A 24,180-nucleotide genomic window follows, 5' to 3' on the forward strand; every position below is an offset into this window, starting at 1 on the left:
ATGACTAGAGGCGGCGATTTACCGCGCGGCGACGTGAAACTCCCTTTAGGTGAACAGTCCAGTGCGCCTGCGCGGTTTACCGGACAAGATGGCGACCAGCAATGGTGGAGGAATGGAAGTGGATGGGGCAGGCGAGTATTTCTCACTTATCTCATACTTTCTGCCTGATATTTACATGTATATGTATGCAGATTGTCTCACGTGTCGTATATTTGTGTTACGAGTGGCCGTAATTGGTGAATTAGTGGTGTTAAAGGTGGTAAGTAGCGAGCTTGCTGACATAAGCGGGTTAACGTACACGGTTTTGTTATAAAACTGTCAACAAATTCATCACTTTGGAGGTTTGAGTTAGTATTATTATTATATTTTACTGCTCTCTTATTGGAGTTTGCATTATGAATGTAAACCTTAGTCAGCCGGCTGAGGCAGGTTTGTCCCATACTGACTACCTATGACAACAACCCAATCTCAAATTAGGGTTTGTCCTAACTACGTCCGCTGTCCATGTGATGAACCAACGTATTGGTCTATCTCTATCGTTCAATATTTAATATTCAAATATTTTCATTTGTTATAACAGAGCATAGACATAACATTAACAGAGCAATATAAATAACATAATATACAATGGAGGCCCAAAGCCTAAAAGGCTTATCAGGGCTCTACCCAAGTTTTAATGCAGTTTAGATCCTAAATACTTTACAGAAAATTGAGCGAGGTTTTAACAAGGGGAATATGAAGGTGGCTTGACTGTCTGAATTTAATTTAAAATTTCATAAAAAATATTTCCAGCAGTTTGTCATTTAACAACTATCAAATATAGCAACAAAACACAAATTAAGGGCATCATGTTTTATTAAGTTATATAATAGTAGTATAAGTAATAATAAGTTAAAGATATTAGCTTTAAATACATCACTGACGGCCTTTATATTATCAAATATTTGTGGTTGTAAGTTGAGCCAATTGATACTGGATTTTTCAGGCCAATGTTGATATTTGAGAGTTAAAAACTTCTGATAAGACTATATCGGTAAATATTTGTTTTCTTTCACCATAGTTGCATAACTTAAACAATATTCTTTTATAATGTCGATTAAGATATATCTGTAATGAGCTAATATCAGCCTGCCGGTTTATTGGTCTGGCTCTATTGTTGTATTGGCTTCAAACATGCATCACTGAATCCCTACTTGTCATTTTGGCAAATGTTTGTGGTTGTAGTTTTTAACAACTATCTTCATTTATTTCAGTTGTGTATGCTATTGAGAAATGAGATTATGATTAACCGCTCAATCTCTACAAACTGTCAGGAAATTGTGAAAAATGTGCTTTACAACATCCAAGAGCCCAAGGTGACATCCTCAAATTCCTTGTTTTTTTTTAACCAATAAACCAATAGTTGCTTTAGTATTAAAGGCCCTCTTGTTTTTGTCTCTGTGTGACTTTAGCCAGCCCCAGTGTTATGGCCGCAGGGGTCACCGGAAGCGTTTCTGTGGCCTTACACCCTCTGGTTATCCTCAACATATCCGACCACTGGATACGCATCCGCTCACAAGAGGGACGACCAATGCAGGGTATGTATAACAACGCTATGCAAGAAAGACGGCACGTAAGCAGTAACATAATGTACAGTTTGTCTCATGTTCAGCAGAGTTATTCTTTAACTGAGTGTAATGAACAGGTTATTATATATTATTGTGTTTTTTTTTGTTTGTTTTTTTCCTCATGCGTAGTGATTGGCGCCCTGATCGGGAAGCAGGAGGGGAGAAACATCGAGGTGATGAACTCCTTTGAGTTACTGTCTCACACCATAGATGATCGGGTGCATATTGACAAGGAGTACTACTACATCAAGGAGGAACAATGTAAGTGGTTTGTTTGTGTGAAGGGCAAGAATACAGCAGTTTCTCCTTTTATGACCAGAATATTGTAGCCAGGTATAAGAATACTGAAGAAAAGTTACTCGCCTTCTTCGCCCTACTTGTAACCATCCAAATCCTTTTAAAGAAATATTAGTGTCAGATTGCTTCACCAAGGGATAGCAATATTATATTTAGTTATTGATAAATAATTATTCATTAGTAGTCAAAGGTAGAGCTGGGCGATATGGAGAAAATCAAATATTGATATAATGGTGATATTGTAGGGTTGACTATTGGTGCTTTCATAAAATATTTACACAATGAGATTTTTGATAATCATCAGTAATGTGGATATAATGACTAAGTGGGTAAAGGCAAATAATAGAACAGTCTTGTAAGTTCAGAAAATGAAATCACTTTACTTTAATGCAGCCTTTTAAACTAGGAAAAGACAACACTTGTGTCATATTACGATATCCAAAATTGAAGTCAATATCCACATTGCAGCGTTTAAATACACAAATCATGATAGATGAATTTTATTTTTTTTATTTACTTTTTTTTTAAAAAAAATTTTTTTTTTTTTCCCTTCCCCCCCCCAACATCTGACATCCACATTCACAAGCAGGTAGGCAAAAGTTAAAGGGGCCGCATGTAAAGTGAAAAAGCAAAATGAAAGCAGAAGATGAAGATCCTTAACTTCTCTCAGATCCTCACTCACTGAGTCAGCGGCAGGTGGAAACCGCACACAGCTAGTTTAAAAGTCAAAGCAAGGCTGTCCTGCATTGACAAAGATTGATCAGTTACCTGAGCTACAACTTTTACGTTGAAAGCAAATAACAGAGCCGTAGCATTAATATTGCAGAGATTCTGACATGTTTTGTTAATGATTCACATTCAACCAATACAGAAATGATGTTTACTGATTTACAATACGTCAACTTTCAAAAACAACATGCAGTGCCATCATTATATTACAAGCAGGTGATTTTTAACTTTTATTTTGTTGTTTGATAATTAAAAAAAAAATCCTCTTAAAGTCTGATAATTATTTAAGATGTGTGCAGTACATTTTCTTACTGTTATTCCCCTCTTCCCTGCCAGGTGTGTGAGATTATTGAGAGCCCTCTCTTCCTCAAGCTCAACCCAATGACCAAACACACCGATGTAAGTTCCTCTGCATTTTCACATCAAGAATGAGAAAACACCATGGTTGCATATTTAGATACAGCTGCTTTAAACAATGTGTCATTTACCCCTTCAGCTTCCTGTTAGTGTTTATGAATCTGTGATTGACATCATCAATGGCGAGGTAATTTTTATATTTCATATCATCTACATATCCTTTCCTGCAGCAGTGACCCAGTTTCCCATAGAGATTTGAAGTTGTATTTAATTTTTTATGTGTGTGTTTTTAATCTAGGCTACTATGTTGTTTGCTGAGCTGACGTACACTCTTGCAACAGAGGAAGCAGAGAGAATCGGTGTTGACCACGTAGCTCGAATGACAGCCACAGGCACAGGAGAAAACTCGACGGGTAAGATTTAATATTAAAGCGAGTGAGTTTACATTCACTCCAATGTTGCGTTAGCTGTAAGCCATTTGCACTAATTTATTGTTTTTAAAGGGGCGCTATGCAGTTTTGGCAATTTCTTCGCTTTTTGCTCGCAGGTTTCTCTATAGAGCTCCCCGTACAGCTTCGGAATAGATATTTGGCACTGTGTAAAAACTCGCTCGGTCAGTCTGCCGTTTGCTCTTTCTCTGTTCCTCCGACAATGCTTTTCTAGCTTTGTGCTTCTTTTTTGCTGGCTCAGCCATGACTATAGTGTGAAAAACTCCATCGCTACCTTGTTCTTCTAGCTAGCCAGTTCCTGGATGGGGGCGTGTATGTGTGCAATGCCTAAAGCAATTTGTTACATCGTGAGACCTGGTATCACGTGATACTTCCTGACGCTGAGGCCGGCGGCTCGCCAGCCAAAAGTTGCAAGGGTGGTTTTCCCACTCACAGGTGCTAGGGGAAAGGGAGACAACCAGCCTTCAACCCGAAAAAAGTCATATAACCATTCCAATGTTCAGTTAAGGTAAATTGAGTTAAATAAACGGCATAGTTCCCCTTTGAGGTTGCTTTTATAAACTTGTTTATATAACGGTAACTCATAAAAGTCGTTATCTCTGCTCTTATCTGAGATTATGGTAAATCTGAAGTGGCTATTGTAGCTAGTATTAGTTTCTTACGGTTAGGATTAGTTCAATTTCAGTAGCAACGTTGTAACTTCCTTGTAGAATATGGAGAATCTGGAGAGACTGCATTCAAAATTAAAGATTAAAGAGAGAAAATATCTAAATCGTTGGAGTTAATGTGGGAAGGCTTATCAATTTTATAATTCTGAAGCAGATCACAGGCTCTCTTATCACTTGCAAATTAGTCATTAGAATTACAGATGCTGCCACACATTAAATTCAAGATTTGTAGAGATGTCCCATAAAAAAGCAATTCAGTAACACAGTAGATAATGTATATACACACACACACAGCAAGCATACACACAGAAAACAATGCAAAAAACAGTCAAATCAAATGTATTCTTTAAAGAAGATGGTTACAGTGCAACATTTTAAAATGGCTGTCCTGTGACCGGACTTATATTAGACCAAGTCATTAAAAATGAATTCTGTCTAAATAGGTTTTAACTCTAATATTCTCTCTGTCTTCTCTGTTAGTTGCTGAACACCTTATAGTACAGCACAGTGCGATAAAGATGCTCCACAGCCGGGTGAAGATAATTCTTGAGTATGTCAAAGCCGTGGAATCAGGTGAGAGGACGATAGGGCATTTTTTAATAAAGCCATGAGAACAAAGAATGTGGAAATAAGTCTGGAAAACAGCTGTTCTTAGATTAGAGGTTTCCTTTTCCTCACTTTTACACCATTCAGGGAGGCCCCTCAGACACACCTCCATAATTACACTGTACTGTTTTGACAGCATAGTCTTATCTCACTGTTTTGCTACACGATGCTTTAACTAGTTTTTCTCTGTCTGTACTGCAGGAGAGGTGCCATTTAACCACGAGATCCTTCGAGAAGCGAATGCCCTGTGCCACAGATTGCCGGTCCTTAGCACCATAAAATTCAAAACGGACTTCTATGATGTAAGCAAGCTTAGTGTACCTTCATGTACAAAATGCTTGGTGATGTTTTCAACAAAATGACAAAATATAAGGCTGACATTAGTCTATGTTTTTCTTATTAACAAAATCCTGTGAAAAGGCTAAAACCAACATCCCTAAATACTGTAGTTTTCAGCCCAAAGTATGGGGCAATTATTGTTAATTACAGTTTGACGCATATGTTAAAAGAATCACGTAGTATGGGTGTAGCGAGTGGTGTTTGAGTGAGACAGCTGTTGCCGATTAGAGCAGATGAGAAATTAGCAGTAAACTTCACAGGTTAGTTAATGTACAGGTTAGGTTTCAGTTAGTCCATGAATAAATGCTGCAGCTCACTGAAGTGAGCATCAACTTGGAGTGCTTTCTGACCGGAAAGCAGGAAAGTTAGCTTGCTTTGTTTTCCGTAATTACTTTTTATGACATGCTATACTATGACTTTTTAATTACCTTTTTAGGACATACTATACTATGACTTTTTTAGGACACACTGTACTATGTTTCTTTATGACATTTTTAATGTCAGCCAAATGCTGGTAAAATATGCAATTGGCTGGTAGATTTGCTTCACTCACCAGCCAAAAAATCAATATCAGTTTATTGAGCTGCTGGTAAAATTTGAACATTCACTATCCATTTGGCTGGTGGACAAAAAAGTTAATTTTGAACAGTGCAAACAATACAGAGACATTATTTATGACAAATGTATGACATTCTATGCAAGTCACTGCTTGACTGATGTGGCTCATTTTTCCATCACACTTTACATCTCAATACTATTTGAATCTGCACATCAGACATAAACTCATACAAGTTAAAGTTTGGACTTGTTTTAATCAGTTTTTAGCAGACCGTCTTGTGTCACTCTGTGTTGTATTGCCTAGCCAGTGCTTTCTATAACTCTGCTTTTTTGACCCTGTAGCAATGTAATGACGTGGGCCTCATGGCCTACTTAGGCACCATCACCAAGACCTGCAACAGTATGAACCAGTTCATCAACAAGTTCAACGTCCTGTACGACAGACAGGGAATCGGCCGGAGGATGAGAGGACTCTTCTTTTGAGCTGGCAGAAAGACAAACAAGCACTGCAGTTTCTTTTTCTGTTTTTGTTTGTTTGTATGTATTTTTGGTTAGCTAAAACAAATTCTACAGTAGTTTTCAAACCAGCTTACCATTTTTAACCACAAGTGTATCAAAAAGCACTTAATTACACTTATCGGTAAGAGATGTGTACAAAATCACTCAACTCTTTCTTGGTTATGCACAGAAATAAATCCACTGCACATGAACGTTATATTATTTTACCCCGTTTTTGTTTTATTGTTTCATGTTTCTGTATGTAATAAATGATCTGCTGATTTTTTTTCATGGGACTTTGGCTCCTCTTCTTTCCAAGTTTAACTGATTGTAATAGGGTCGACATTATAGTAACCTGGGGCCTAATCACAATACACTGATGGAAAAAAATAAAGTCATAGTATAGTATGTCCTAAAAAGTCATAGTATAGTATGTTCTAGAAAGCCATAGTATAGTATGTCATTAAAAGTAATAAAAAGTCAGAGTAAGTCAAAGAAGTCATAGTATAGTATGTCATAAAAAGTCATAGTATTGTATGTCATTAAAAGTCATAGTATAGTAAGCCTTAAAAGTTATAGTATAGTATGTCATCCAACAGCCATAGTAGGGTATGTCAAAAAAAAGGCAAAGTATTGTATGTTTAAAAAAGTAATAACAAAGTCATAGTATAGTATGTCCTAAAAATAATCATTAAAAAGTCATAGTATAAATGTCATAACAAAAGTAATGGAAAAATCATTGTATAGTATGTCAAAAAAAGTGATAACAAAGCCATAGTAGGGTATGGTAAAAAAAGGCAAAGTAAAGTATGTTAAAGTAATAAAGCCATAGTATAGTATGTCCTAAAAATAATCATAAAAAGTCATAGTACAGTATGTCATTAAAAAGTCATAAAAAGTTATATTATAGTATGTCTTAAACACGTCATAAAAAGTCATCGTATAGTATGTCATAAAAAGTCATCAAATGTCATAGTATAGTATGTCCTGAAAAAAAGTCATAGAATAGTATGTCATAAAAAATGTTTTTCATAAAAGGTCAGTAAAAAGCTCCCACTTTGTTAGACAGCGAATAAATTGTGTTGAAGCAATCTTTCTGATATGTAATGTCAGCTAAACTATCTAGCATTAGCCAACTTCATAGCATTTTTCAACTAAATTTCAGTTACCAGTAGTGGAATGTAACTAACTACATATAAATTCATATATTTTCATTTATAGTTTACTCAAGTAGCCCTCTGTACTTATTATGAGGTACTACTTTACTTTTATTGTACTTTCTACTGCACTACATTAATCTGACAGCTTTAGTTACTTTACAGATTATTTAGATCAATACAAAATATAATCAATAAATAAATTATGATATTATTATATCAATAAGGCTTTACTGGTCCCCAGGGGGAACTTCACAAGCTACCCAGCAGTATATAAAGTAAGTAGGCTACAATTTAAAAAAAGAGCTCCAACTTGTGATGAGCACATGAATGCATCAATAATAGAAATAGAAAAATAAATTGAATAGAATACAACTTTATTGTCCAGCCGAGGCCAAAAAATCCTCTTTGGTCTCACCGAAACAGATAAAAAACATCAGATTACAGATAAAAACATTACATCAATGCAAAAATACACACAGGGTACAATATTATTTCTATGTAGAAGGTGCACATTAGTGCAGTGTATTCATTAGGTTTATTGCATTATCGTCGCCCTGAAGGGACCTCCTTAAACTTAGTATGGAGGGGATGTTTAGTGTCACCAATGATGGACAGAGCTTCCTGTGTAGACTGTACTACAAAGGTCATCCGGTAACCTTTGTTGCCGGCCTATTATTAATCTAATAATATAATATACAGTATATCATTCTGAAATGGGCCATTATGCATGATGAGTACTTTTACTATGTTTGTAGGCTACTTTATTTAAGTAAGATTGTCAATGCAGGACTTCTTCTTGTAACAGAGGATTTCTACACTGTACTACTCAGTTTTACTTAAGTAAAAGACCTGAATGCTTCTTCCACCACTGTAAGTTACAATGTTTCCCATTATTTTCTTTTCAGAATGAGAGAGTTTTATACGCAAATTAAGCCTGCTGGAGCATTTGGAGATTAGAATACAATGAGAAAACTTGTTTTGATAAACATTATAGCTGTGCTATATATGTAAAGCGCCTTCCTTCTTAAATTAAAAAGAATTTGCGTGCCAATCACTTCCTCTCTTTTGGGCTCAGCCTCTGGTGATTCAAATGTCTGTTCACTCCCCTGGAATGCAGATTTTAGCTTGGAGCAAATTCCTCATTTGTATATATTGAAAGATTTGAATCTGCACATCAGACAGAAACTTATAAAATGTAAACATTTGGACTTGTTATAATCCGTTTTAGCAGACTAAAAGACTGTGTTGTACTGTGCTTTACTTCCAAACAAGTGCTTTCTATAACTGTATTTTATTTTCCCTGTAGCAATGTAACGACGTGGGCCTCATGACCTACTTAGGTACCATCACCAAGACCTGCAACAGTATGAACCAGTTCATCAACAAGTTCAACGTCCTGTACGTCAGACAGGGAATCGGCCAGAGGATGCGAGGACTCTTCTTATAAGCTGGCTGAAGCAGAGACATGAACAAGCACTGCAGTTTCTTTTTCTGTTTTTTTTGTTGTTGGTTTGTATGTATTATTGGTTAGCTAAAACTAATTTTACAGTAGCTTTTTAAAGCAGTTTACCATTTTTAAAAGTGTATCTAAAAGCACTTAATTACACTAGTTAGTACAGAATCCCTCAACTCTGTCTTGGGTATGCACAAAAATTTAATGAATCCACTGCTTATGAGCGTGAACATTAATTTACCCCGTTTGTTTCATGTTTCTGTATGTTATAAATGATCTGCTGATGTTTTTCATGTGACTTTGACTCCTCTTCTTTCTAAGCTGTAAAAGGGTAGACATTATAGTAACTGTACACAACACACAGCTCATAAACATGTCAGACTTTGTAATGAGCCTATGAAAGTCAGCTATGTGTAGCTGCAGGTTTATTGTCAGGAGTGTTTGCAGTTAGCTCGTCTTTTGAAGTTGTGTTCCTGCTGTTCAATTGCCTATGGAGGTTTTTAACAGACAGGCAAACGTGGCAGGAAAAGAGGGCTAGAGGGAATTATAGCTCCAGAGTCATGGGTCTTACAGGAGTCAGCATTTTTATGGGTATTAAATGTACAGCAGAACCAGACCTAATGACCCTGCCCCCAGCCTGCAAGTTGGCACTGCTGCTTCACTCGTCTGCTTCTACCTGCCATGTGGCACTGGAAGGAGCAAACATTTTCTTTCCTTTCTGTCTTCTTGCACCTTCTTAAAAAATATATTCAAAGCCAAAATACTCCTGATTCACTGATGAGAAATGGTTTTGTGACACTTTATTATCTCATTAAATCAAAAATTTATAATTTGCATTACATGCTTGGGTGGACTGAAAACTGATTTTTTTTTACTTATCGACAGTGATGTTATTTATCAATGTAACAAGGTTTAAACAAATACTGCAGCTTTTCATTGCTTTAGTACAGGTTGTATTCCATGTATTCGCATTTGCAAGATGTTCAAATCTCTCAAAATATGAAAATGTTCAACTTAGATGTTTTCAATCAGTCTGTTTTATTTTAAAGTAAAAACACCTTTCTTCCAACACATCCTGGATGTTTTTACTGACTGTGGCCTGACTCTGCAGGCTCATCGGCAGCAGCAGCCGGCTGTGGGTACTGGAAGCGGGCCGGGTCATACAGATCATCCCTGGGGTTGTAGGGCATGGGGGGGTAGTAGTAAGGGTATGGGTAGAGGCCTACTTTCTTCTCGATGGGAGCAGGGGGAGCTGGCTGCTCCACTGGTTCCTCTTTCTTTTCCTCCTCCACAGGAGGGGGTGGTGGTGGCGGCGGGGGGACCACGATCTTCCCCTTAATGGGCCTGGGTGGGTGGTCAATCAGGCAGTCGGGGTCCCAGTAGGGGTCACAGTCGTACTCCATACCCTTGAAGGTGCGGATGGGGGCCGGGAGAGACTTCTTGACGAGGACAAGTGGAGGTGGAGGTGGGGCGGACTTCTTTGGTGGAGGGGGAGGAGGTTGGGGCACTGCGACTGGAGCAGGAACTTTCTGGGGAGTGCAGTGGGGGTGGTAGCGGGGGTCGCAGAGCACAGGCACGGAGCCGGTGGGCAGGTAGACGATGTGGGGCTTACAGAGGGGGTCTTTCTTGTTGCAGAGGTAGAGTACATCAGCTTGGGAAATGGCTGGAGCAGGAGGGAGAGGAGCAGGGGTTACTGGGGGCTCTGTGGGCTTTGGGCCCCCTTTCATTGGGGGAGGAGGAGGAAGAGCGACTTTGCAATTCTTGTCTGTAGCTGGGTCACACATGATCATCGGCACTCCCAGTTTGCTCTGGAAATAGGACGCGTCGGGGCCATAGGTGTGCTCCAGGTACCTCATTTGCTGATAGAGCATCCGCAGCTTGTCGATCTCATAGAGCTGAGTGGTAGGAGGGAAAAAAAATAGAAAAAGATTAAGGACTTAAAATACTCAAGGACTTTTAATAATAATTAAGGAATTAAGGACTTTTAATAATAAGGATAAATCAATGGAGAGCATAACGTATACAAAGACAGTCCTGAAAGCCATCAACCCACAATAGGATTTGAACCGTGATCTTATGACTTATATTCAAGAAAGTGGGGTCTGCATCGAGGTAGTGCGGGGGATTAAAATATATAGACGATGCTGACCATGTAATCAAAACGTTCCTGGTTTGAGTCCAGTAACATTTCATCCCCCAACTCTCTCCCCTCATTTCCTGTAAACTCTCTACTGTCCACATGTCCACAGACTAACTGGACTGACAGTGTGGATTCTTCTTTTAGTTCATTTCTGCTTTTATAATTGTTCTGCAAGTCCTACTACCAGAGTAAGGCATTTGATTCTCACTGGAGTCTCCCAAAATAAGAATTTGTAAACTTATCCATTCCCAAAGTATCATATCTTTACAGGCAATGTATATTTACCCCCTCAGTGTGTCCGATGCTGCTGTAGTAGCGGTAGTAAGCCTGGAAGTCTGGGTTTCCTCTGTACCACCTGGGGTCCACGTTACGCTTCGGTCTGGAGTGACTCAGAAAGCCATTTGCTTTCTCTGAGTCAATACCAACATCACCGACGGGTACCATCTCTGTTAACAGAGGAGATGAAGCTCAGTCCCTTAAAGATGAAAAACCTCTTAACAGTTATTTAACTTTATTCTGAAGTTATTAAAGATCTGCACTTACCTTCCTGCTTGATGGCGTTTAACAAAGATTTAGCCTCCAACAGGGCTGAAGGAGGAGACATATCATTGGATGGATGTTGATTATTAAGTTTTTGACACATTTTTTTGTTGAAGCAGTTGTACAAAAGAATCAGAACTGACCTGGGAGCAACATGAGACAGCAGAGTGCCCCCAACGACCACAATGAAGAAATCATCTCGAACCCCTGTGTTTCATGGCATAGATTAGGATCATTTAGGGAAAAAAGGACAGTTCTCACCAAATCGTTATTGGATTGATATAAAATATAATTTGTAATCTTTATAAAACAAACTTCAAAACCAAAATTAAAATTAAATTCACATTAGATTGTCTTACTGTAATTGAGGCCTTTCCCTCAAGAATTGAAATGTATAATAGATTAGGAAAACATTTCTCAAGGCTATTTCACATCATCACAAGACAAACTATACATCTCCAGGTAAACCTATTGTCCTACTTGGGTTCTAAATACACACAGATCATTATGATATATAATGCAAAGCAGCTAGAGATGATTTTATACCATTTAACTGAATTAAAGGCAGTTTTTAGAACCAGCACTTCTAATGCCAAACACTGTCCCATGTTTTACTCACCTGGCTCAGGAAGCTGTCTTCACTGCACTAACAGGGCCAAGTGGGTTAAATACAGATCTCCATGTCTGACCCCCTGAAACATTATCTCCTGTCCAATAGGACTACACCAACTTTGACACAAAAATCTTGTCTCCGCCTCTCTTTTAATACCGTTTAATATGGGGCTTTTGGCGCCAATTAGGAATGAAAAGCCCCTGCAGCTTTAGAAGCAAAGCCATAAAGAGAACAGACTTCAAATGGAAACTCCCTATTAAGTCTGTAAGGAAAGTATCACCTGCTGAGAGAACTGCAACTGTGGGGGAAAATGCTGCCTACAAACAATAAAAGACTGACAATAAAAATCATAGATGACACACACAGCCTTAAATGTATGTATGTATGTATGTATGTATGTATATATAAGTTGTTAAAGATTTCTAAAAAGGCTGTCGGCTCCAAAAGGCTGTCATTTTTCAGAGAACATCTGCTTTTCTAACCTGCTATTCTGCGACATTATCTTTTTAGTCAACTATTATTTGATCTAGTTCTTCATGCATCTTAATTGTTCAGATTTCCAGCTTATCTTGGTCTTATGTGACAGTAAACTAAACATCTTTGGGTTTTAGACTGCTGGTCAGACAAAACTAGCTATTTGAAGCCAAAATATTGTACAGGAACTTAAAACCAGCATTTTCAAGCAAGAGACACTTTTCTTTAATAGACTAAATGATTAAATCAGGAAACAATCCTAAAATTAATCAATAATGAGAATAATCATAGCCGCCTTAAGCCACAACCATTATAAATATTTGAAGACAACCTTGGGCTTTGAGGAAATTGGACATTTCACAAATTTATAGACTAACCAATAATGAAAATAATTGTTAGGTTCAGCCCGGTATTTTTGCATGTTTTACGAGCAAGACATGTTAAGGGTGTATTGAAAGCAGCAGTTATGTCGAGATGGCTGCTCCAGAAACAAACCAGGTGTTCAGAGTGGATTGTGGCACACTCCCAACTTTCTGCATCTCTCATTCCATGTGCGCACTGGAGTCCAAATCAACCACAAAAATCTTAGTATTGAACCATCAATTTATTATAACTATCCGTCACAATACAAGGCTCAACGTTAATTTATCTTGCTCAATTTGCCCGACACTGAGTAAAATATACAGACATATGCTCCGTGTCAAAAACAAGTTTTAAGCTCTAAATTGCAGATACTACATGAGCCCAACTTCTGACATACATATTTACAAGAGATATACTGGTGAACAGGAATGTTAACATAAAAACACTACAAACAGCAGGGATTCTTGCAAAATAGTCATGCTCAAAAAAATGTCCAAGTTCGGCTTGACTTGTGTTACAAAATGCTGAAGGGGGGAAAATGCAGACCCCCAATAGAAGTCTGAAGAAAGCCAACAATAAAGAGTTTTCCCCTCAGGTGGCTGAAACACAGCGTGCATAAAGACATGTCCCAGGTTTTTATTCAGACAAAGGTGATGCGGCTGCGAGCCTGGTTGACCTGCCACACATTCAGCTCCTCGTACTCCTCCAACGCCTCCTGGAACTGGTCAGGGGTGAAGCCACGAGAGACGCAACGCTGCTGCGCTTCAGCCATGCGAACCACCCCACCGGCTCCACCGCGGCCTGCCACGCCCTCTGTGGAGAGCTCTCGTACCAGAGAGAAGATGACATCGGCCGGACGCTGTGTCCTGTACAGAAAGAATCAAGAGTTACGACTTTTAGACCTCAGAACACTACTCACGTAATTTGCCTTTTGTTGCATTGATGTTGAGTTGAAGGTCAATTAAATGTTTAAAATGGAACCTGTAGTGTGAATTATTTTGGGGCATTTCTGACTTTATTGGATAGGAAAGCTGAGATACGGGGGAGAGAAATGCAGGAAAACCGTCACAGGTCGGACTCGAACCCTGCACCTTCTGCGTCGAGGAATAAACCTCTGCATGTGTGCCCGCTCTACCAACTGAGCTAGCCGGCCATGTGAATATTCATTTTAAGGAGTAGTTTGACAATTTGGAAAATTATTCAGTTTCTTGCAGAGAATTAAATAAGATATCTGCTACTCTCATGTCTGTCTGGCACATATCACTCCTAAGACCACAAATAATTTTTACACTTTGACACAGTAAGGTCAGTCGCTTCCGATGTTTAGACTTTATGCTAAGCTAACCATCTGCCTCCAGCTTTATTCTCAACATGAAGACATGCATGTGTATTAATTTTATCCAACTTTCAGCAAGAAGGCAAATAAGCATAATTTGTGTAACTACCTGACATTGTGCTTTATAACTTGCAAGAGACTTTTTACAGCAGCGGTTTACAAACAGTATATGAGAAGGGGTGTGAAAACATCACAATTCTTGACGCCTGTCAGCGAACATGCTTCCATGTTCAGACAGCGCTATAAAAATCCAGAGACTTTTTACAGCTTCCTCCAGGATATGCAGCTACTGTTAAAGGCATACAAGAAAGTCGTAAAAAAGGGGATTCCGGGTTGGACGACATCCGGTCACCAACCTGGAGTTGGAGCTAAACAGACGCCATCGTTAAAAAAAAGCATTAACACTAACCTTGTGGTGCTGGACTTGTCCGCTTGTAGTGAATCCTTTGACATCTCCATCAGTCTCATTGCCTCGTTGACATCTTCCTTCTCCACTGTCTCCATCATGCGAAGGCGAGCCTGCAGTGACGCAACAAAAAGGAATGAGTTGGGATTGTGATGGAGATAAAAATCTAGTAAATGCGTATCATAGCGGAAATTGAGTTTGACAGCAGATTTGTCTTGATAACCAAGGCTGCGCTGTGCCGGCACTGTCAGACCGAGACAAGTGCAATGCCCTCTGGGATGGCCGGCAATTGCCCAAGTCTCCGCCTCTCAACACCAGCTAGTCTCTCACAGGTTGAAATTAAAAACACCAAAAATGCTAAAAAGAGAAGCCAACACTTTGAAGATCAAGTTTTTCCTTTTAATGTAGAACATACTGGCGACAGTTCTGACCATGGTCAGTTTTGCATGGGTTTGCACAGCTGCTCCTAACGCACACAGGCTGACTGCCCACCCTGCAAAGCTGGCCAGGATCAGACAAACCTCTCTGCAGCTCACTCATGATGATTATCTAGATAGAACATCTGCAGCATCTGAACAAACGCAAAGTCCAGTCATTGTGCAGCAAATAAATACGTTCTTTATTATCTACATTCAAGTGGGTTTTTTTTCTCCCACAAAAGGGATGGTTGCAGTTTGCCCCCTTGTGGACATCTGTGTGCAGCACATTACCAACCTGTCTGCCTGAAGTGCTGGTTTTGCAGTAGGTGGATGACTGCTACCTGCACAAACAGCACTTTTGACACCCAGAGGCCAACACAAGACAATAAAAACACTCAATTCAGGAAACAACTTTTCATTTTCTTTTCAGGAGGCCAAGAACAAAATACACAGTTACAAATGCATGCATTTATCCGACTTGCTATTGCTGAGTCATGATGAGGAATGATGACTATAACCCCCGGTGTTTGGCAGACTGGAGATCTACTGTCCAGTGTAGGAAAGAAGTGCTTACACTGCAGTAGGCCATGTTAGCATCACTACCTGCACTGTAAGCACTTTATCGCACATTGGACTACTGATGAAGACACACAAGGATGTTCACACTATGTAATTCCATTATCAACTTCACAATAACTTTAACAAAATAGTAGCCCCACAATTTTATTTGGCACAGTTTAAATGGTACCAGTCAGGACTGCAGTGTTTATAAAGATAAAATTCAAATAAAGTTTTTTGTATGTCTGACAAGAACTATACACCTGCTGTGGTGTCAATTATTGCAAGCGGCCTATGAAAGTTTCCCACCACCTACAGCTCGCTACAGCTGAGGGGACGTTCTCACCAGGGCAGTGGACAGTCGGAGGATGGAGAGGAGGGTTCGGGCGGAGGTGAAGGTGGTGTCTTTGCTGACTCTGGCCTCTTTCCTCATTTCTACATAAGCAGCAGTTATGTAATCAGCCAGCGACTCCGGCACCACAGGCTGCCGCTTCTTACACACAGCGATGTAACGCCTGAAGGGATTCACATTTCATATTTTTGTTAAACAATATTTCCTAGTTGGTAGGTAGGTTTGACATACTGTTAAAAATAAAAAAATGGAAGAGTGGGGAGGTTTAACAAAACACTTTGAAATGTAATGCAGATCATCACCTCATCAGCTTCATATCGATGGGGGTGAAGTGCGTGGGCGGCTGGTGGCAGTGCTGGTGCACGTAGGTGATGTGCTGGGCCAGACGCAGGTCAGCGTCGGCATCCGGCTTGTCCTGGATCAGCCAAAGCAGGTCGAAACGGGAGAGCAGAGCAGCTGGGAGCTGAATGTTCTGCTCAAGGCTCTTCCGGGGATTGTAGCGGCCATAGGCGGGGTTGGCGGCTGCAGAATAGAGCAACGGGCATTGAGGGAGGTCATGATACCGGCCTGGAAAGCGAAAAAAACAACATTGGTTGAGATGTGACACAAGAAGTTAGATTTGAATATTCCAACTAATTGCGTCACCAGGGCCGTTTCGTTTACCTTAGCGATGGAGATGGTCTGCTGTTCCATCACCTCGTGGATGGCTGTGCGGTCGGCGTCAGCCATCTTGTCAAACTCATCGATGCAGCAGACGCCCAGGTCGGCTAGCACCAAGGCTCCACCTTCCAGGGTCATTTCTCCAGTTACGGGGTCACGCATCACCGCTGCGGTCAGACCGACGCCAGATGAACCGCGACCTGTTGTGTACTGGCCTGAAGACCACAGAGGGGACATGAGAAAGTGAGCAAACCTGGGTGAAATGGCAGTGGCATGCATTTTGTTTTTAAATTGCAAACTAAGACATTCAGACACTGGTATTAGGTTGTCATTTAAAGCGGAGAGTAGAATGATTAGAAACCCACAAAAGTAGGCAAAACTAAAGTGTTCAAAACATTTAGTCTTCTCTAGTCAGACAATCCCATCAAAAGTTAATATTTTACCATGTAAACCCTAATGTAATGAAAATTGCTTACGGGATAAAATATTAAACCAGATACAGGACTTTTACTCCAACCAACAAGTTGTGCACTCACTTCGAGGAGCCAGGCGGTCAATGTAGGACAGCAGCTGGGACTTGGCGACTCCTGGGTCTCCCATCAGGCAGATGTTTATGTTGCCTTAAGGGAGAAGAGTCATAACAGGAAAAGTGTTGCAGTTATTACAAAATTTCATATAAAAAGGCAAATGCTTTGTTTTTGAGTAATGCTTCACATACAAATATCGATTGGTCAGTCGGTGAGATGCACAAGATTATAAACATGATCGACCTAACCTTAAGAACGTATGTTCCAGGGGATGCAATCAAAAGCATTCTCTTTTTGTATTGTGGAGTTATGATTTGCTACTGGGACAACTGGTATTTACCTCTGTAATAAACAGTCCCAGTCGATTGGCCATTGTTTAGTAAAAGACTAAGGGGCTTCTACTGGTGCTCACCTCTGATTTTCATGCCTTTAGGTGCCTGTTGCACCCCTCCAACCAGCAGCAGCAGCAGCGCCTTCTTTACATCTTCATGTCCATAGATCTCTGGTGCTATTGAGCCAGCTAGTTTCTCGTAAAATCCTTCCTCTGTAACAGATAACACAATCACTTCAGTTGCAAAAACAGCGAGAAAACTGAATTATCAGTATAGTCATGTTTTGGCATTAATACTGGTTACTACAGCCTTATTTTATTGAAGTCGAGCCATCACAGACACACAAACCTGTGATGCTGCGCAGCTCCTCCTCAGTCAGATCCTCGTTGCCGAGCTCATCATCCTCAGACTTGTTCATGAGTGTGATGCTATGAGCCTCCAGGTAAGTTTCTGACAGAAGACCCTGAAATGACCCAAAAAATTAAATATAAATAAATCAGGATAGGGTGCATTGTTGGACTGGACAGCAAAAAAATAAATAAATATATAAATAAATAAATATCACTATGTGGGTTAAAAACAGACAAATCCCAAATTCTGGTTAAAAGCTACATACCTGAGTAGCCTGTTTGAAGCCTGTGCGCAGAAGAGGGAGAAAGACTCCGGTGATGGCTACATGGTCGCCTGGCTGGGCAAGACGTGTGTTTTCTCCGCGGGCGTAAATAGACATGCTCCTTGGAATATTTCCGACTGGTACCTGGTCACTCTGTGGAACAACAGAAGAAACTCATGAGAAAATAGAAACTTGCTAAAAATCACAACAATACATGTCATGGCAACAATGAGTGAGCATTTTAAATCAAAGTTCCTTACATGTTCCTGAATACGCAGCTCCTGGAACTTGACAAATTTGGAGCCTCTGGTCTGCAGGTAGAGTCGACCTCCAGATTTGTTGGTGACACACTCTTGGCTGGGACACATCACGAGGGGCATGAAGGTGGGAGACTGGATCTGAAGGACAAAAAGAATTTATGAGGGACACCTGATAAATGTATGCCTTGTCACAGGATGTAAATGATCACAGGACTAAAAAACAGTCTTACCGGTTGATAGGTCTCAGCGCCACACTGGTCACATGTGTACGTAGCGACAGCCATCATTGGTTTGACCTCAGTTGCCCGGGTCACTATGCCTCGAACAGTCACCAGATTCCCGATGCTGTCTGCTCGCACATCACGCACCACTTTGGGTTTAGCAGTAGTGGGGGGCTTAAAGTACAGCTCACTGTGGAAGGAGGATAAAGTTCACGAGAAAGGTGTTCAAAACGTAAATACATACGCAAGATTTACTAGAGCATAACCATTTAAAAAAAGACTTGGGGGGGTGGGGTGGGGTGGAAGTACCACAGCTGCCATTTCGTACTAAATAAAAATGTATTAATAAAAATACAACCCTGAATCTGACAACTTACAATCTCCTCATGAGTTCAGGTGGGTATTGGTTTCGAGGGTCTCGGGTGTCTGCAGGGTCACGACCCCTCTGTTCCATCATCAGCCTGTGCTCAATGTATACGTCCAAAGAATCTTTGGCCACAATCTGGATAAAACAAAAGCATTTTTGCATTTCCATTTTAATAAACAGGTATTTAACAGATACATTGGTGCTATGAATCACTTAAAAGAATGTTTGTGTGTGTGTGTGTGTGTGTGTGTGTGTGTGTGTGTGTGTGTGGGGCCCAATCCCAAAGTCCGGACTCACAGACTCACGGACTTTGGTGCGCGTTCTCGCGAAATTCGTAAGGGCTTAGGGTTGTCCCAATGTGGAATTTCAAAGGGCGTGAGGGTTTGAGTACACACTTACCGAGCCCTTTCCGTGAGTCTGCATCGATGCAGACTTCACCAAACGGAATTACCCACAGTTCAAAGCGTTGTGACGTTTACCGTGGAGACGATAGGGAAATCCGGAAATTACAAAGGTAAACAACAGCACGACACACGACCACGGAACGGACCAACCGGTTGTCCAGCTGGTAAAACAAGAGTTTGGAATCAGGTAGCAGTCTCCTGGGCCTTGGCCGTGTGGAAAGCAACAAACTTAAAATGAAAATTCCCAAACCGGCAAGTGTCAGCAACATCTTTGTTATTAAACATCGCCAAGGTAACATGTGATCTTGTGAAGTGCTGTCCCGATCCCATTTCTACCTATCTGAGCCCATGTGGCCTCACACACTCACTTAGTACCTGAGATCAATTAAGTCTGTGAGTCCTTAGGGCTCACTTTGGGATTGGGCCTGTGTGTGTGTGTGTGTGTGTGTGTGTGTGTGTATATATTTGAACCGCACAGGATTAACTGTGCATATACACGCACATCTCTTTCTTTGTACTCTGGCAACAGCTCGTGGACAGCGTCAGCGAGCAGGCCTGTGTAGCGCTTGGCATTCTCACAGATACTCTCAACCAGCTCGGGGTCTTCCTCGGCCACATCGTCCAGTTCCACATAGAAAGACACCTGCTCCCTGTGGGCCAGCGCCACCTGTGTACACAGACAAGGAATCAGAGGAGCCACTTAATTTCACGACCTTGTCTGCACAAATACTGCTCAATAACAGTGACACCTCTACACTTTCACAAACTAAAGGCAGCTGTGACAGATACACATCTATAATGTGGTAAAACCTGGCCTATAAATATATTTTACAAATCAGTGACTTTTTTTATACTGTATTAAGCTATTATTTTAAGAACATTAAGGCAATATATAGCTTAGCAGTTACTAGATTTAACAAATCTGAAAAGCATTCAACCATTTGTCTGAACCTAGTCTATATCCGTGACGTTCCACTTCTGGGATTGCTCCGGTGCCGCAGGAAATTCCACCGGATGCATGTATTTTCCGTTTCCTTTGTGTTGGAATTTTAAATTTGGTGGATTAATGAGGACTATTGTTGACTGCTCCTCAGATCTCTGCAGGGTCAATTCAGACAGCTAGCTAGACTATCTGTCCAATCTGAGTTTTCTCTTGCACAACTTTTTTTTGCAGCGGCTCTGTGTGGAGTTTAGCGCTGCCCATGACGATTCTGATTGGTTTAAAGAAATGCCATTAAACCAGAGCACGTTTACCTCCTGTGCCCGAATGCTATGTGGAGTAGTCAGACCCCCCTTCAGCACACTTTGGAGGAGGGTCTGGCAAAGTGAGACTAGTCTGAACCAGTCCAAAAATAGCTTCTTAACCCTTATGCCACATGGGTGCCCCAAGTTGTCACTTCATAAAAAATAAATTATCAATAAAAAAAAGAAAAAAAAAAAAAAAAAAAGACAATGAGTAGCTAGTTATTATAAAAAGAGAAAAACATAAATTGGTTAATCCATTTTTAATTGACCACTCATCAGCACTTACTTCTCCACCTAATTTATTCCAGTTAGTATGATAATGTCACTATCATCCCTCAGTCAACAACATTCCAAGTCAAGGCCAAAACAGCAACCTCTGAAAGCTGAACTCATTTACTATACTTACAAGCTGAGCTCCGTATTTGAACACCTTCTTCCCATTGTCATCCTCAGTGTAAAACTCCTGCAGGAACCTTTTGCATTTGTCTGCAAAACAAAACAAAACCCAAAAAACACCTTCAGCATTATTTGACAGCAGCCACATTCAGCAGACACTAGGTGGAGATTGTTGTTATATACACAGTGTATATTCACATAAATAATTCATTGTTTACTGATGTTATCTTTTCATTTGGTTAAATATTAAAGCTGCTTTGAGTTTTAAAGCTTGATTAACAACATCATCTCCACCACCAGCGGGCCTATAAACTGGGAGCTAATTTGTTGTGCTGCGACGACCCCCTTTGTTGAGCAACATGGCATCCTGTAATCTCGATGAGTCACTATTGCTACAGTAGAGCACAAACTGCCCCTGGTGTACCACATTCCCATCGAGTGTACATACAGTCATAGTTTTAGAGTAAAATAACCAACATTAACCAGCTTTGTAAGAATGTAAATACAATAACAGGCGCGCTCAGTTCAGTGTCCATTTTTTTTTTCTTTGAAAAAAACATCCCTCACTTCTCGAAAGAGCCACAACTACTAAACCTATTTAATTCCACGTTACATGAAACGAAACTAACCCTAGCGCGATAATTAAAATACTCCACTTACTTTGACGCTGTAGCAGAAAATACGCAGTTCTGGTTTATTATTTCTCTGTTCGAGGATGTTATTGTAAACAAAGCAGCACATGGCTTTTGTGCCTCGTCACTCAAGTATCCCTCCGCAACCACCTCCGCTCTTAGGAATAGTTCTGGCTGTTTTCAAACCATGGCCAGCCATCTTTTAACGTAAGAGTTGATAAACAGACAGCTCCAGCAACATTAGCCTTTGTTCTTAACATAATCACTCAGCGGTAAGAGGTCGCTAACTTTAATGTTTAATCCTGAAGGTTTCTGTCGGTTGATACACTCAAAGTACAACTTCCAACTGAACAGTTACGTTAGTGTGATGCAGCTATAATATAGTCACAGATTGGAAGATGACTCAGGTATTGTTAAAGCTGTAATCTCTAAGATTTTCATTTAAATAAATATCGGCTAAGTCACTATCGATGAAGGAGGCACACAAATGGTGACCGAGCCTATGGCCCACTGATGAAGGTATTGAAATATTACATTTGTAGCATTATAAACTGGGTGTCTGGCGTGACATCTACCAGGGGGAAAAATCCGGTATTATTTTTTTCTCCATTGTATACAAATAAAACAAAAAAATGGAACAGCAGACAATTTTGAAAACTTGAAGCTCATACACACTCCAGACCATAATAAAAGAATGAGATGTATTATATATTTCTATGCTCCAGACTGCTAAACTCAGCACAATTCAATTGTTTTCGCTCAAATACAAATTCTAAAATCAACCAGAACTGAATTCTTAATCATTTCTACTTTTGTTAAATTAAATAAAGATCAAAATGCATTGTTACAGAGCCGTATCAGAATCAGCCATGTAAGCGTGATCACATACAAGGAATTTGACTCCGACTTTGATGTCAAAGTACATACACAGAAATAGATATGGCCTATGTACAGATATAAGTTTGTATATAAAAAGTGAACTAGCATTATTAAACCCGTCAGAACATCTAAAGAATGGCACATAACTTGTGTAACTGACAGACCACTAGAGATAGCTAGCATGCTAACGTATCATAGGTTGGGGAAGCTAGCAGTTATTATAGGCCCCATGTTTCCCCAAAGTGGGGACAGTATATGAGAAGGGTCCGGGGCGTGATTATTTTTCCCCCAGGATGGCGAAGGCACGTCCCGCCCTACTATGCCTCTGATTGGCTTACCCTAACCAACCCAACCAGAGCAGGTAACGCGTACTAGCCAATCAGACTAGGAGTAGAAGCCTTCGCTATCCTAGGGAAAAATGTTGGCGTCGGGGAACCCACAGGGGTCCCCAGCACAAAGGGGAATACATTATTTTCACAATAATCCCATCCAGAATACAATGACAGAATGTATGACTATTTTAGTCATGTTTCATACACGTTCTGTAATAAACCATCTAAAATCCCATCAGATGTGGCCCCCGGGACGAAATTATGGTCCGTGGTCTAGTTTTCGCATTGATGTTAACGTTACTTGTTTGATAGCGTTTAGTTGTAACGTTATTGTGCCGTTTCATCATTGAGAAGAAAGGGAACCGCGTAACGTCAACAAGCTAGAGCCTTTTACAAAAGAACATAACGTTGTATCCATCATGACGGTTCCAATAACGTTCCGAGTAACTTTAAGGACGTTTATGTGGATGCCTAATGTTACAATTGATAATTTGCTTTAACGAGGTTATCGCGAGGATGTTTTGTGTGTTAAAATCGTAAAATTAACCATTAAAGAGCAAAAAGGGGCATCCGATGTAAACTTATAAGTCTTCATTAACTTGTAGTTAAGTTATTGTTAGACATGTGGTTGCACAGTGGCGCCTGCTCCTTTGTTTAAACGGATCCATCCGGGTCACTGTGTAGTTACAGGCTCCGAGAATGAGCCTAGAAACTAGCTAGTTATGGTCAGAAAAGTTTGTGGAACTTCAAACCCCCTTGTCATGGCTTTATTGAACTATACAATAGACATGCACACTTAGCTACACGCATAATTTCAAGGGCCGTGGTCTAATGAATTTAAGATAGTGCAGAGGGAAAACGAGGAGGTGAAGTTATCAGATGAACGACTGCATATTTTGTAACGTTACTGCACAATCACAACGATTTAAGGTAGTTTAGATTAGCGGATTTTATACCCAATGCACTCCATAACATAAGTCAGTAACTTTCCAAAGAGCCTTTTAGAGAACATATTTAGTTAAAAGTATAGCAATTTAGGCCAACCTGTTGCTACCATGCCGTTACTGTGAAAGTTACACATTACCTTTCTCTGCTGCATAATCCTTACGAGCCATGGCTGCAGACGTTGACTCTTAGGTTAGATAACTTGATTCCAAAATCCTAAAAGGTACCAACGGACCAAAATACAGTTTAAATTCACGGTTTAATCACTTCACTATCACCGGAGAACGGTATTCATTCACTTGCAGCTTGCGGTTCTCCCCAGGTCGCGGTGCAAGAAGTGGCGCGAGTCTGACGTCTGCAGCAGCCAATCGTGTCGCTTCTTTCCGTAGGGAGAGGCGGGCTTTCGTGGTGGCGCGAAAGTTACTGACGATTATGTGTCACATGA

General features: G+C 40.3%; 3 protein-coding genes across 3 annotated transcripts; 1 reads left to right on the plus strand and 2 right to left on the minus strand.

The window, feature by feature from the left end:
- Positions 1 to 3: 3 nt before the first annotated feature.
- On the plus strand, positions 4 to 6,404 carry cops6 (COP9 signalosome subunit 6). Its single transcript, XM_039813068.1, has 10 exons — positions 4 to 131; positions 1,452 to 1,577; positions 1,737 to 1,868; positions 2,462 to 2,493; positions 2,970 to 3,032; positions 3,130 to 3,177; positions 3,289 to 3,403; positions 4,588 to 4,680; positions 4,915 to 5,015; positions 5,953 to 6,404. The coding sequence occupies exons 1-10, from the start codon at positions 89 to 91 to the stop codon at positions 6,091 to 6,093; spliced, it is 894 nt and encodes a 297-aa protein (XP_039669002.1). The 5' UTR covers positions 4 to 88; the 3' UTR covers positions 6,094 to 6,404.
- Positions 6,405 to 9,541: 3,137 nt separating this feature from the next.
- Positions 9,542 to 12,052, minus strand: LOC120566642 (pollen-specific leucine-rich repeat extensin-like protein 3). Its single transcript, XM_039813204.1, has 5 exons — positions 12,021 to 12,052; positions 11,545 to 11,608; positions 11,405 to 11,449; positions 11,147 to 11,307; positions 9,542 to 10,616 (listed from the first exon to the last, which is right to left on the minus strand). The coding sequence occupies exons 2-5, from the start codon at positions 11,597 to 11,599 to the stop codon at positions 9,807 to 9,809; spliced, it is 1,071 nt and encodes a 356-aa protein (XP_039669138.1). The 5' UTR covers positions 11,600 to 11,608; positions 12,021 to 12,052; the 3' UTR covers positions 9,542 to 9,806.
- A 1,021-nt stretch (positions 12,053 to 13,073) lies between these two features.
- On the minus strand, positions 13,074 to 23,905 carry mcm7 (minichromosome maintenance complex component 7). Its single transcript, XM_039813205.1, is given in 16 exon segments — positions 13,074 to 13,717; positions 14,597 to 14,706; positions 15,917 to 16,085; positions 16,225 to 16,450; positions 16,453 to 16,489; positions 16,586 to 16,797; positions 17,119 to 17,202; positions 17,522 to 17,653; positions 17,790 to 17,904; positions 18,058 to 18,207; positions 18,315 to 18,452; positions 18,545 to 18,725; positions 18,913 to 19,037; positions 19,809 to 19,973; positions 20,958 to 21,037; positions 23,875 to 23,905. Coding segments are annotated over 16 exon segments (2,181 nt in total). The 3' UTR covers positions 13,074 to 13,491.
- Between the last annotated feature and the right edge of the window lie 275 nt (positions 23,906 to 24,180).

Source organism: Perca fluviatilis, chromosome 10 (assembly GCF_010015445.1).
Source record: "Perca fluviatilis chromosome 10, GENO_Pfluv_1.0, whole genome shotgun sequence".
NCBI lineage: Eukaryota > Metazoa > Chordata > Actinopteri > Perciformes > Percidae > Perca > Perca fluviatilis.